Raw genomic sequence first — 12,332 nt, 5'->3', positions numbered from 1 at the left:
GTATTCTTTTATTCTTTGGGTAAATACCCAGTAGTTTGATTACTAGATTGTAGAGTAGCTCTGTTTTTAACTTACTGAGGACCCGCCTCACTGTTTTCCACAGTGGCTACACCTGTTTGCATTCCGACCAATGTGCAAGAGGGTTCCCCTTTCTCCACATCCTCGCCGACACTTGTGTTGTTGATTTTATACATTCTGACAGGTGTGAGGTGACATCTCATTGTGGTTTTGATTTGTATTTCCCTGATGCTGAATGATGTTGAGTATCTTTTCACATGTCTGTTGGCCATCTGGATGTCTTCTTTGGAGAAATGTCTGTTCCTGTCTTCTGCCCGGTTTTAAATTGGATTACTTGGTTTTGGGGTGTTGAGTTGAATCAGTTCTTTAGATATTTTGCATATTAAGAGTTTATCAGATATGTCATTTGCAAATGTCTTCTCCCATTCAGTAGATTGCCTTTTTGCGTTGTTGGTTGTTTCCTTTGCTGTGCTGAAGCTTTTTGTTTTGATGAAGTCCCAGTAGTTTATTTTTTATTTTATTCACCTTGCCTCAGGAAATATATTTAGAAAGAAGTTGCTTGGGCCAATTTTTTCCTGCTCTCTTGTAGGATTTTTATGATTTTAGGTCTCACATTTAAGTCTTTAATCTGGGATCCCTGGGTGGCACAGCGGTTTAGCGCCTGCCTTTGGCCCAGGGCACAATCCTGGAGACCCAGGATCGAATCCCACGTCGGGCTCCCTGCATGGAGCCTGCTTCTCCCTCTGCCTATGTCTCTGCCTCTCTCTCTCTCTCTCTCTGTGTGACTATCATAAATAAATAAAATTAAAAAAAAACCTATTAAAAATAAGTCTTTAAATAAATAAATAAAATTTTAAAAAGACCTATTAAAAAAATAAGTCTTAAAACTTTCAGTTTATTTTTGTGTACGGTGTAAGAGAATGGTCCAATTTCATTCTTATGTGCATGGCTGTCCAGTTTTCTAACACCATTTGTTGAAAGACTTTCTTTTTCCTACTGAATACCCTTTCCTGCTTTTTTAGATTAATTGGTCATATAATTGTGGGTTTATTATATTAATAGTTAGTACTCCTTATATGCAGTCATTTTCATGAATTTCTCATTTATTCTTCCCGGTGGTTTTTTTTTTTTTTTTTTTTTTTTTTTGCAGAAATAGCATCTGTGTATTTGTGTGTGTTCTCATTTCTCTTCCTTTTACATAAAAGATACCCTTTGGTATCTTGCTCTTTTTATTTAATACTACATTGTAGTGAACCCTCCATATTAATTCACTGAGATCTTTGCTGTTCTTTAGGCCTATATAGTACACTATCACACAGATAAGCTGTTGTCCCATTTAACCCATCTAAGGATGGGCATTTGGATGGTTTCTACTATTGTGCTGTTATGAATAATGCTGCAATAAATCCCTTTATGCTTCCCCCCCCCCCTTATATTTGTGGAGATGTCTTTTAAGGGTGAATTCTCAGAACCAGAATGTATGTGATTTTTTTCACCCGTAGCCAAATTCCCCTTCACGGAGGTGCTTGCCTTTGGCACCCTGATCAGCAGTGCACGGATTTCTGTTTCTTCACAGGCTGACCAACAGAGGGTGTTGTCATCTTCTTAGTCGTTGCCAGTCAGCTAAGTGAGACAGGGTGCCTCAGTGTAGCTTCACATTTGCATTTTTCATACATGAATCGGGAAGTATGTTTTCACATGCTTAAGCGTTATTTATATATATATTTTCTGAGAAGTTCTTGTCTCTTGCCCATTTTTTTTTTTTATTGGATTGTTGGTCTTTTTAGTCTTTAAAAGAATTCCTTATATAATGTGGAGATTAGTTCTTGGTGACATACTGTAATTTATTTTCTTTATCATTTGTGGTTTGGCTTTGCTTATGGTATCATCTGCCATGTGAAAGTTTTGGTTTTTTTAAACAGTTGGTGAACGATCTTTAATTGCTTCTGTATTTTTACTTGTAACTTTTGCCATTTCTAGGATGTAAGGGAACGTATTCCTGTTTTCTTCTAATAAATGTATGGTTCACTTTTTGTGTTTACATCTCTGATTCATTTAACTGCTGTCATTTTCTTAGATAGCTAGATTATTTCTAATTATGAGTTTTCAGTGTGGCTAAATTACTGCCCCTGTGAGAATAAGTTTCTCAGTGTAGACTTTCTGGATTTAGGTTGTATGAAATTTTAAGCTTCTTGAACATACAATTCTGTACCAATTCTGATTATCTTTTAAAAATCTTTTTCATTCTGTTAGGTGAAAGTATACAATAGTTTATTGTGCATTTTTAAAATTACTTATGCCCCCGAACATATTTTCATATATTTATTGGATACTCATATTTCTTCCTTTGTGAATTGCCAGTGTATGTCCGTAACCTAACCTGTTATTTCTTAATCTCAGTGTTCTTTGTATGTATGTTGGCTATATTAAAGCTTGATCTGGCATATTTGGTACCAATATTTTTTCTCTTAAATTGGCTTTTGATTTTATAAATGACATTTTCTTGTGACATGTAATTGTTTTTAAACTCTGTTTGATATTTTCAGTATTTTTATTTGTGGTCTTTTCTTCTAGAAAAAAGGGAGACAATTCTGACAAAGATCTCTCATACCCAGAGATTATGTGAAATATTTTATCTAATCATCTAAATTTTCTTCAAGCTTTCCGTCAGTTTTTCCTTTATTTTTAAACATGTATCTTTAAAATATTTGAAGTTTTATTTCAGTATGTTGTGGGCATTTAATTTTACTTTTTCCCCCTCTTTGCTAAATTATTCCTTACCTTACTGCCCAGGCTATGAAATATACTGTATTTCATTCACCGAATTTTTACGCAGCTGCAATCTTGCTGGACCTTCTGTTCTCTTGCACTAATGATGCTTTCGCCAACTCCCAGCATTATACTCTTGTAGTTTTTATGAAGACTTAGTATCTGATTGTTTAAATCCCCCATTATCATATATATTCCTTGTCTTTCTATATTTTCCTTTATCCATGTTCTTGAATAATTTTGCATAGCTTCATAGCTTCACTTTTGTGCTGTGCCTCAATTGCCACCTGTTTTCCAATAAAAGAACTCCAGATGAGACTTTGAATAGATGTGTGGCTTATTTATAGGTTAAATTAGGGGACATTTACGTTTTTACAGTATTAAATGTTTCCTTCTACTCATTCCTTCATTAGTTATTTACTGCACATTCCCTGTGTGCCAGGCACTGTGCTAGATATTTTTTAGATTTTCCCGACATTGTTAATGATGTTTAAAAATAATAACTAAAAAAAAATTCTCCCTACCTATTACCTAAATTTAGAAACTCCATTGATTTTTTTTTCATTATGTGGTTGATAACATACTGACTCCTTTTCCTGTTTCTAGCAATCTGTCAGGAGCTTCATTTAACGTTCCCAAATAGATTACTCCATTTGCAAATGATGATTTCCTCTCCTTTCCGGCTCTTGTCTTTCACTTGTCTTAAATGTGTTGGTTAGCACTTCTAGACCAAAGTTGAATCATATTGTAGTTTCTGTTTTGTTTTTAATTAATTCCCCCTATGCTGCATTAATCGTTAACACTGTCAGCTTTATTATTAGATTTTCTAACATCAAACTGTTCGTAAATTACTAGGATAAATTCTGCTTGGTGATAGTATATATATTGTCATCTTAACATAATTCTGAATTTGCTTTGCTAATATTTTTAAAAGACTTTTATGTTTTATAATCCCCATGGGAGATTGGCATGTGGTTTCTTTTTCCCCCCAATATCTCTGTTAGTGCCTGGTACCAGGGTTGTGTTAGCTTAAAATATGAAGTTGGCTTTCCATCTTTTTCTGTGCTTTGGAAGGTTTCTGTTAAATTATGATAATGGAACACTTTTCCTGATTATAAAAGTAATCATTTTCTTATAAAATATTTTTAAAATCCCACTACTCAGAGATAACTGCCCTTGACATTTTCAAGTATTTCATTCCTAGATTGATTTTTCTCAGTGCGGGGATATTTCATTTTATGACTTGATTTCTTTTTAAATAAATTATGATGGCTCTCTTTCTGTGTTAACAAGTTGAGATTTCAATCATACTTTTTAATGGCTACATTCTCTTTCATCTCTTGAATGCTTTTGAGCTTTAATTTCATAGACCTTTTAGGTTTGATGTGCATCTGTGTGTGTGTGTGTGTGTGTGCATGTGCGTGCGTGTGTTGTGCTTTTTTTGTTTGTTTGTTTTACTCTTTACTTCTTGAATGAGAGGAGATCTGCTTTCCTTGGTATTTCCTCATAAACATTGTGGGTGGTTTTTCCATGGTTCCCAGAAGTATTAGAATAGTTAAGGTTAGACTTTTCTTGGCTGCCGATACCTTTGAGGGTTGCTTGATGTGTGCAGCCCTGGGCCAACCTCTGGTGTCCTGCTGTTTTTTTTCCTTAGTGGGACCGCTAATCTAGGGAGGGAGCCCCTGCTTCTACTGCAGCTTTGTAATTGCTTTGAACAAGGTAGCAAATGAAATCTGTAACAGTCTTGTTTTTTTAAACATTATCTCTGATTTCACCCATGGCTGACTATATTTAATTTACATGGGCAGCTTTATTTTTCATATTTCTCAATATCTGAGAACCCCTCTCCCCACCCTCCTCCATATTTGAGAGTAGCACTCACAAACCAAAATTTCCTCTGGGTCTGCAGAATGATTGAGAAAATCCACATGCTGTTGGAAAAAATAGTCACGTGTGGTTAACATTGCATAAGAAGAACACACGGCTATAAAATGTTTAAATGGGTTTTAAGCATACCAGCATGTTTAGGGAAGATTGGCCAGGATGATAGTGGGACTTGCCATCTTGTCATTTGAAGCAAAGTTGAGGGAACTGTGGGATTTTTGCTGGGGAATGAAGGATAGGGAACCCAATTTCCTGTGTGACTCCCAGGTGGACAAATAGGATCCAAGGGTAGATGCTTAGAGCACAGAATTCAGACTGCAAGGACCAAGTGGCAGTTTCCAATCACTATCTATGGAGGTGTGAACTGGTTACACCTGTGACCTGCAGCTGTGACTGGTCACATTGGAGAGTGGGTACGAGCATCAGGTGGGTGGCTGGACCAAAATTTAGATACCTTACAACCCCGAGGGTATTGTTGGGAAGGTTACGCATCTCTGCCAGCTTGCCCTTGCAGGAACCACAGTTATGTTTACATATTTGTAGGAGATCCCGCACCTCTGGACCAGCATACTTAGGATGTGTTCTTTTCTTTCCAGCTTACCGTGACAATCAGAACTTTGTTGCAGAATCTGAAGGAAAAGATCGCCCTTTTGAAGGACTTATTGCTAAATGCTGTGTCAACACATCAGATGTATCCATGTAAACATTTCCACCTCTTTTCTAGAGTGGGAGGAAAAGCAGTCTTATTTTAAGAAAGGAAGGAATCTGGGCCACCCAGATTTTTCCACAGCTTGAGGAAGACCTGGTTTCCAAAATACTGCCTATCCTCTTGATTTCTATTTTAAGTGTCTGTTACATGTTTTACAGTGAATATGCTGGCAGAGCAAGACACACTGAAGGCATTAATTTATTTGAGTGTTATTTGGGCATGACCTTTATGGTGTAGGAAGTGAGTGCTTTCTGCCAGTGGTGTGTTTGCATCAAGGTTTGTATGCCCACCTGTCTAGTCTCCTGAAGATGGTGAGCCACAGCTCCTGCAGGAGACAATCATGGTTATCCTGAGCTGTGATATCCTGAGCTGTGATTATGCTAGAATGTCCAGAGTTTTGAGTGATCCATTTTCTTTTCTGAGAGGCCAATGCCAGTAGAAGTCATGTATCTTTGGGATTTTTCCCCCCTCTATTTATGTAGATTATTGAGATGGGACTCCTTTGCCTTCCTATTCTTTGAGAAGCACAGATACTGCCCCAGGTTTGAGAGTTTGGGGGTGTGGGGTGGGCAGGGAGCACTTGCTTAAAGCAAGTTGTGCCACCATCTCAACTGCCTACCAATGCTATTAAGTATTGAAATTTTTTTTAGAAGTTCATAATTTGATCCATTTAGGAAAAAACCAGTTCTGTAAAGCCGAGTTTATATTGGTTTGAAAAATGGCCTCAAACTGCTTTCCCCCTCATCATTTCTTCAAATGATCAGTTCATACCCAAAAGCCAGATTCGAGTGTCTCAGGAAATGGTTTTTACATGGGAAAATGTAAGAATATAGACACAATAATTGAAAATGTTTTAACAATTACTTTCTTACGAGTGTAACCCCTTTATGCTACCAGGGAGGTTCATTTAGATTAATTGCATGATTTTCCAAATATCCAGTTACTAACATGCTAAGGTTTCAAGTAAAAGTTTAATTTCAACAAACAATGGGGGCTTTATTTTTAACACAACTGGAATATTCTGATATCTCCATCTGGTATCATTTATACTACACATATATTAGATATATACATGTGTGTGTATATATATATTTAAAGGTTTATTTATTATTTGAAAGAGAGGGAGAAAAAGTGGAAGCACAAGCGAAGGGTGGAGGGGGTGGGAAGGAGGTGGTGGTGACAGGGACAGAAAGAGAGGGAGCAGACTCCCCTGCTGAACAGAGAGCCCAATGTGAGACTTGATACCAGGACCCTGGGACTTGACCTGACCCGAAGGCTTGCTTAACCAGGTGAGCCATGCTGGTGCCCCATGCACATTATTATAAAAAGGGTTTTAACTTATCAAGATCAGCAAGTCCTACTATGTAGACCTCAAGTGGTTTCCAGTTGGCCCAACTGCACTTGAGGTCCAGATAGACACACTCATTTTCTTGTTACCTAAAGCACATATGTTAGGAAGGTAACTAAATAGTCCTTTCAGGATGTAATATTAACAACTGTGTATTTGCTAACTTCCATTAAGGTAACATGATTATTCATCTTATAATATTTATGTGTTAAACTAGAGGGTAAAAAGGAAACAAATTAAGAACTCTTACTTTTTTCTATTAGTAACTTCTGCTCGTTATTAGTTACAGAGGAGCATGTGGCAGTAATAATTGACTTTGTTCTGAATGCTTTCAGCCTGACCATCTTTTGAAATCTCACAGACTTTGGTTTTGTGGTCATCTCAGAATTTGCTGAATGAAGCACGAAAAATATATAAAAATATTTAAAAGTATTGAACAGAGTTATTAAACACATTATGAAAATATTTAAGGACATTACTGTGGATAATGTAGAATTTTGTAGGATAAAGCAGAAACTCAGCTGGACGATAACAGCATTCTTTAAGTCTTTTTTTCAAACAATTGGGTCTTTCTACTGGAAGTGCAACCCATGCTAAGGATGGAATTTCTGGTCACCCGCCCCAAGGGGGCGCTCAATACCTCTGCGTTTTCAGGGAGACCATTTCTTTTGATGGAATGGAAAGGAGGTAGTTCTCCATTATGAAGGCCTCTTTTTAATTCCCTTGACCTTCTCCTACCCAACTATTTTACGTAATTCTATGGCAGTTATCCTCCGGATTTATCCTCTTTTGTATTTATCCTCTCTGTATCAGAGAGCTATTTGCGTTGATGGTTCCTTATTTTCTTTACAAAAAAAGGTATTGAGGCCAGGTCAACCTTTGCACCCCAAGTCACAGATGGAGCTGGAAAAAGAATCCAGCATCCCAGCAGAGGAGTATTTTACACAGAGAGGAATCCGAGGGCTGGAGTAACTTGCCCCAGACTCCACAGCTGGGAAATGGTAGAGCTTGGACGCAGAGTCAGGGCTGTCTGGCCCCGAAGCCAGTTGTTTAAAAGCTGAATCTTACTTTAGTAGAAATAATACAGTCATCTGTCACCTGGCATGTCTTCAACTAGAATTCCCTAATAATTGGCATGTTACTCTAGTGCCAAGACAAATCCTGTTTATAATGCAAATCCTCAAGACCCTCCTTAATCATCAGAAAGATTAAACACTGTTCACTGTGGTTTATTAGGTATGCTTTATGATGTTGTAATTCTTAGAAAAATTTTTGTTCGTAAATCGCCAACAGAGTGACTGTTTAATCCTTTTTTTTTTTTTTAAGGCATAACTAATGTTGGGTGACTTTTTTAATGTGAATATTTGAATACCACATTTCCTTACTGTGTTGGGTAGTTGAGAGTTTACGGCACTTTACTCAGTAAATTTATGCATTTGTGCAGTTTTCCAAAGAACACTAGGGATTGCCAGAAAGATAAGTCCTAGGAAAATGCCTTCCAAACAATTAAACTCATGGAGTGAAGGCATAAGATGTTATTGCTCTTTCTTGGAAAAGTATTTTCTCCTGGCAAGAATAAATGTGAAGTTAAAATGAAAGTTCTGTGCTTTTGAATTGGTTAGTTAGCAATTCATAAACCAAAGTCCTGCAGCCAGAGAGTTTAAAATTGCTGAAAAACATTAATTTCTATTCACTGTGTTTCTTGGTGACAGCAGTTGTTAATTGCTTCGCTGGTTGAGCAAAGTTGTGGGCCATGGGAGGCTGCATGTGCAATGTCAGGTAGTAGTAAAATTATTCTTGAATTGGCCTTATGTGAAGCTCATCTTTGTGTTGGGTTCTCAAAGGCAGCACCTTTACTACTTTAAGGAGATTTTTTAAAAATCTCTTTACAAAGGGGTTCAATATAAAAAGATACTTTGGTGTCTTGGGAGATGTCCCATAGAAATGATCTTTAAAACTATAAATAACTTTTCTCCCCCTTTCTCTTTTGCAGGGGGAGAAAAGATAGGTAGACAGGTAGATAGGCAGATGCAGCCATCTGCATTCGGTAACATACCAAACGAATGCAGATGTTGGGGGGCTAACCAAATAGACTTTAGAGAGAGCCCCTCGTGGCTCCAGTGAAGGTCAAATGGGTTCTCAAGCATGGTACTTACACATGACAGTTTTCACTGGGACTTCGTATGGTGAGGAAGTAGGGACAAGACTGTTGATGTAGGTAGGGATTTTTTGATTTATAGTCTTGTTACATTCTTTCTAGCTTTCCATGCTAAGATCTTTCTTTGTTACCATGGTAGTAAAAGTAGATGGTAGTTTTGCTTGCTGTGTTTTTTTTTTTTCTTTTTTCTTTTTTTTAATTTTTATTTTAGAGAGAGAGGCAGAGAGATCAAAGAGGGAGAAGAAGGAGAAGGAGAAGCAGACTCCCCACTAAGCAGGGAGCCCAATGCGGGGCTCCATCCCAGGACCCTGAGATCATGACCTGAGCTGAAGGCAGATGCATAGCCAACTGAGCCACCCAGGCGCTCCTGCCTGCTGTGGTTTCTTGTTTTGTTTTGTTTTTTTTTTTCTGAATATCCGTACCTGGCACAATGTATAATTAGTAACTTGATGTAAGTCTCCCACCAGCCCCAATTTGTTGGGAAGTATTTCTGCTTCCATGAAGTCCATTGGTATGGTGGGAACAGCACTGACTTTGGAAGCAGACAGACTAGCTTGAGATTGAGGACTAGCTCTGCCACTTCTCAAGCAATTTAGCCTTTCTGGACCTTCATCTCATTATCTTGAGTAGGAATTAGGAAAAAAAGTTACATTGCAAGGTTGTTTTAAAAGCTGGAGGAAGTCAATTTAAAGCACCTCACAGGACTAGCCCCTCCTACTGGCGGGTGTTGAATACTAGGTTGCTTTCAACATTTACTAATATATGTCCAACCTTGGACATATTACCTAACCTCTTTGTACCTTGGTGGGTTTTTTTTTTTCCCCATCCGAAAGAGGGATAATAAAAGTATACCTGGCTTGTAGGATTGTCATGAGGATTAAATTATGTGCAGGGAGGATGCTTGGTGTGCAGTAAGCCTTCCTTGAGGATTACCTGCTACTTACTATTTTGTCACTATTGTAAAGATTCCAGCTAACAGGGAGAATTTACAGATAGTCCTGGAGTTGCTCATCATGTAAAGAGATTATAGCAAGGCACATAGATAATGTATTAAAATAGGGCTTGCAAAATGAGATCAGTGCTTTGAGGAAGGTAAAGGCTTGGCCTGGTATATAATAAATATTCAGAAGAGTTTGTTAACTTAAAAAAAAAAGGATGAGATGCATGTGAGCTAGCAAAGTTTAGCCTCTAGGACCCTCAACTATCTTTTTTTTTTTTTAAGATTTTATTTATTCATGAGAGAGACAGAGAGAGAGGCAGAGACAGAGACAGCGGGAGAAGTAGGCTCCCTGCAGGGAGCCCAATGCAGGACTCGATCCCAGGACCCTGGGATTATGACCTCAGCCAAAGGCAGATGTTTAACCACTGAGCCACCCAGGTGCCCCTTTAAACTGTCTTGTTGCAGCTCTTAGGGCACCAAAAAAGAAATCAGTGTATCTGCAAACTTCTTCCTTCTACAGCGTGATTAATTCACAAGCAAGGCTTGCCAAAATTCTTAAGCCTTCTACCAACTAAAGAGAAAATCCAGGAGCTGGAATGGGGAGTGGGGCATCCTGTGGGACCAGCAGTATCTTCCTTTCACTTCCTTAGATTCCCAGGGCTTGTCAAGTTTGAGCAGGGAAGCTGGCCTGAAGCACACTGGTAGCAAGTTACTGGTAATATGAAATCAGCATCCCATTTCATGTACAACCTTACATCCCTATCACTTGGCTTTATATGTAAAGCCAGCCATCAGTCCACGTACACGTAGTAGGATCCTTGCTTAGATGATTCTACGATCTCTTGTTAGGAACAACTCCTCAAGTGATGAGTGTGCTGGGCAGAAGGGCTGTTAATCTGTGATTTCTCCTTTTGCCCCTCTCCCCCCATCTCCTATACCACATCCTCCCAGTAGATTAAAATACAAATCAAACAAGGAGGAGGGTGTTCCTAATTGGTTAATTTTCCAGTTTTCCCAGATTAGCAGGGCGTCTCTGGGAAAATTCTGTGTTGGTATTACTGGTTCTGATGTTGATTTAACATCAGGCTGCTGTGCAGAGGCCAAGTGGGTAGTCCTGGGAGCCCCAGGGTGCAGAAGCCCCCCGAAGGTTTGGGGGTCAATGCCAGCTCATCTTGGTGGGAAAGCCCTGACTTGAAGCAGACAGAGCTGGGCTCCAGCCTGGTGTTGTCAGTAACCAGCCAGGTGACAGCCACACTGGGCCAGGCTCCTGGTGGCGAGAACCAGGGGAACCCTACCTGGCTCTGGGGAACACTAAGGCTTTGTGTAGCAGTAACTGTGATTCTGTTCTTCAGCTCTAACCTACAAAACACAATCACCAAGCTTTACCGCTCTTGAAATTGATGTTATTTAATAAAGTCTATCCTCAGGAGCCTTTAATCCTGTAACTGGCGTCTGTTAAATTTGAGCACCCGTCTTTCCCTGTTGCTATTATAAAAGCACCTTCTACCTATATGCTTATGATTGGTTTTGGCCAGCGCCTCGCCTCTCTCTCTACTTCATCCCCACCATCTCCACCTCTTTCAGGGTTCACAGTGTGGATGGTGGGCACCTGTCATCCCAGGCTTTCCTAGGCTTGCATAACTAGGTGTGCATGTAGATATAAATTTCATTTTGACTACATAAAGGGGTCACACCATCCATATGGTTTTGAAACTTGTGATTTTTATTAATTAGCATTATGATAGGCACACCATACAAAACACCTGAAAAGTAAGGGTCCCTCACACCCCAAATCCCCAGTGCTCCCTCCTTAGTGGCAGTTGTTTTGTATCCTTCCAGAAATGTTCTGTGTATACATACAAACATATGTGTGTCCAGCTGAGTGTTTTTTAAATGCAGTGGGAGCACAGCATTCACTGTTTAGCTCTTGGCTGCTTTTTCTTTTATTTCATTTTAACACTATGTTTTAGAAATGATATCCTATCAGATAATCCACGTCAAGTACTTAGTAAGTGCTCGGCTATGTTAATTATAATCGCCGGTCCATTAAGAGTGTTGCCACTCTTTTTTTCTCCTTTTTTTTTTTCTTTTAGGCTGCAAAACATTTCCACTGTGGAGTTGTGCTAATTCCTTATTTGGTGGACATCAGGATGTTTTTGCTATTTGGCTGTAGTGAACATGTCTGTTCCTAAGCCTTGGTGTAGATGTGTGATGTATTGCAGGACAAGGACCTGTTGTAAGATCGTGCTTTCTAAATTTTGCCACTTAGAAGGCAGTCTGGCAATTGGCTGAGCTTGTTTTTGTCACAGAGTGCCTGCTTCCTCTACCCTTTCCAGAACTTCCTGGTCACACTTCCTAATCTGATACATGAAGGGGATACTATGTTTCTGTTTGCATTTCTTTTACTAATGTAAAAACTGAATGTTTTTCCATTATTATTAGGCGTTCTTTTTTCTGTGCTCTGTTACATTTTTGCCTCTTTCTTTTCATTTCTTTTCATTTTCTT

General features: G+C 38.8%; 1 protein-coding gene across 8 annotated transcripts in view; it reads left to right on the top strand.

Moving 5' to 3' along the window:
* The window catches only part of STX8 (syntaxin 8), a 252,964-nt gene that overhangs the window by 6,590 nt on the left and 234,042 nt on the right, over positions 1-12,332 (top strand). For all 8 annotated transcript variants that reach the window (XR_011995934.1, XR_011995935.1, XR_011995936.1 and 5 more), the window contains exon 3: positions 5,268-5,362. Coding sequence is in view for 5 of the 8 variants with exons in the window: in XM_072730344.1 (XP_072586445.1) it covers positions 5,268-5,362 (95 nt within the window). In the remaining 3 variants the exon portion in view is untranslated. The remainder of the gene's footprint in view (positions 1-5,267; positions 5,363-12,332) is intronic.

The sequence above is a fragment of the Vulpes vulpes genome, chromosome 12, assembly GCF_048418805.1.
Source record: "Vulpes vulpes isolate BD-2025 chromosome 12, VulVul3, whole genome shotgun sequence".
Taxonomy (NCBI): Eukaryota; Metazoa; Chordata; class Mammalia; order Carnivora; family Canidae; genus Vulpes; species Vulpes vulpes.
This window is presented reverse-complemented; position numbering and strand designations above follow the sequence as displayed.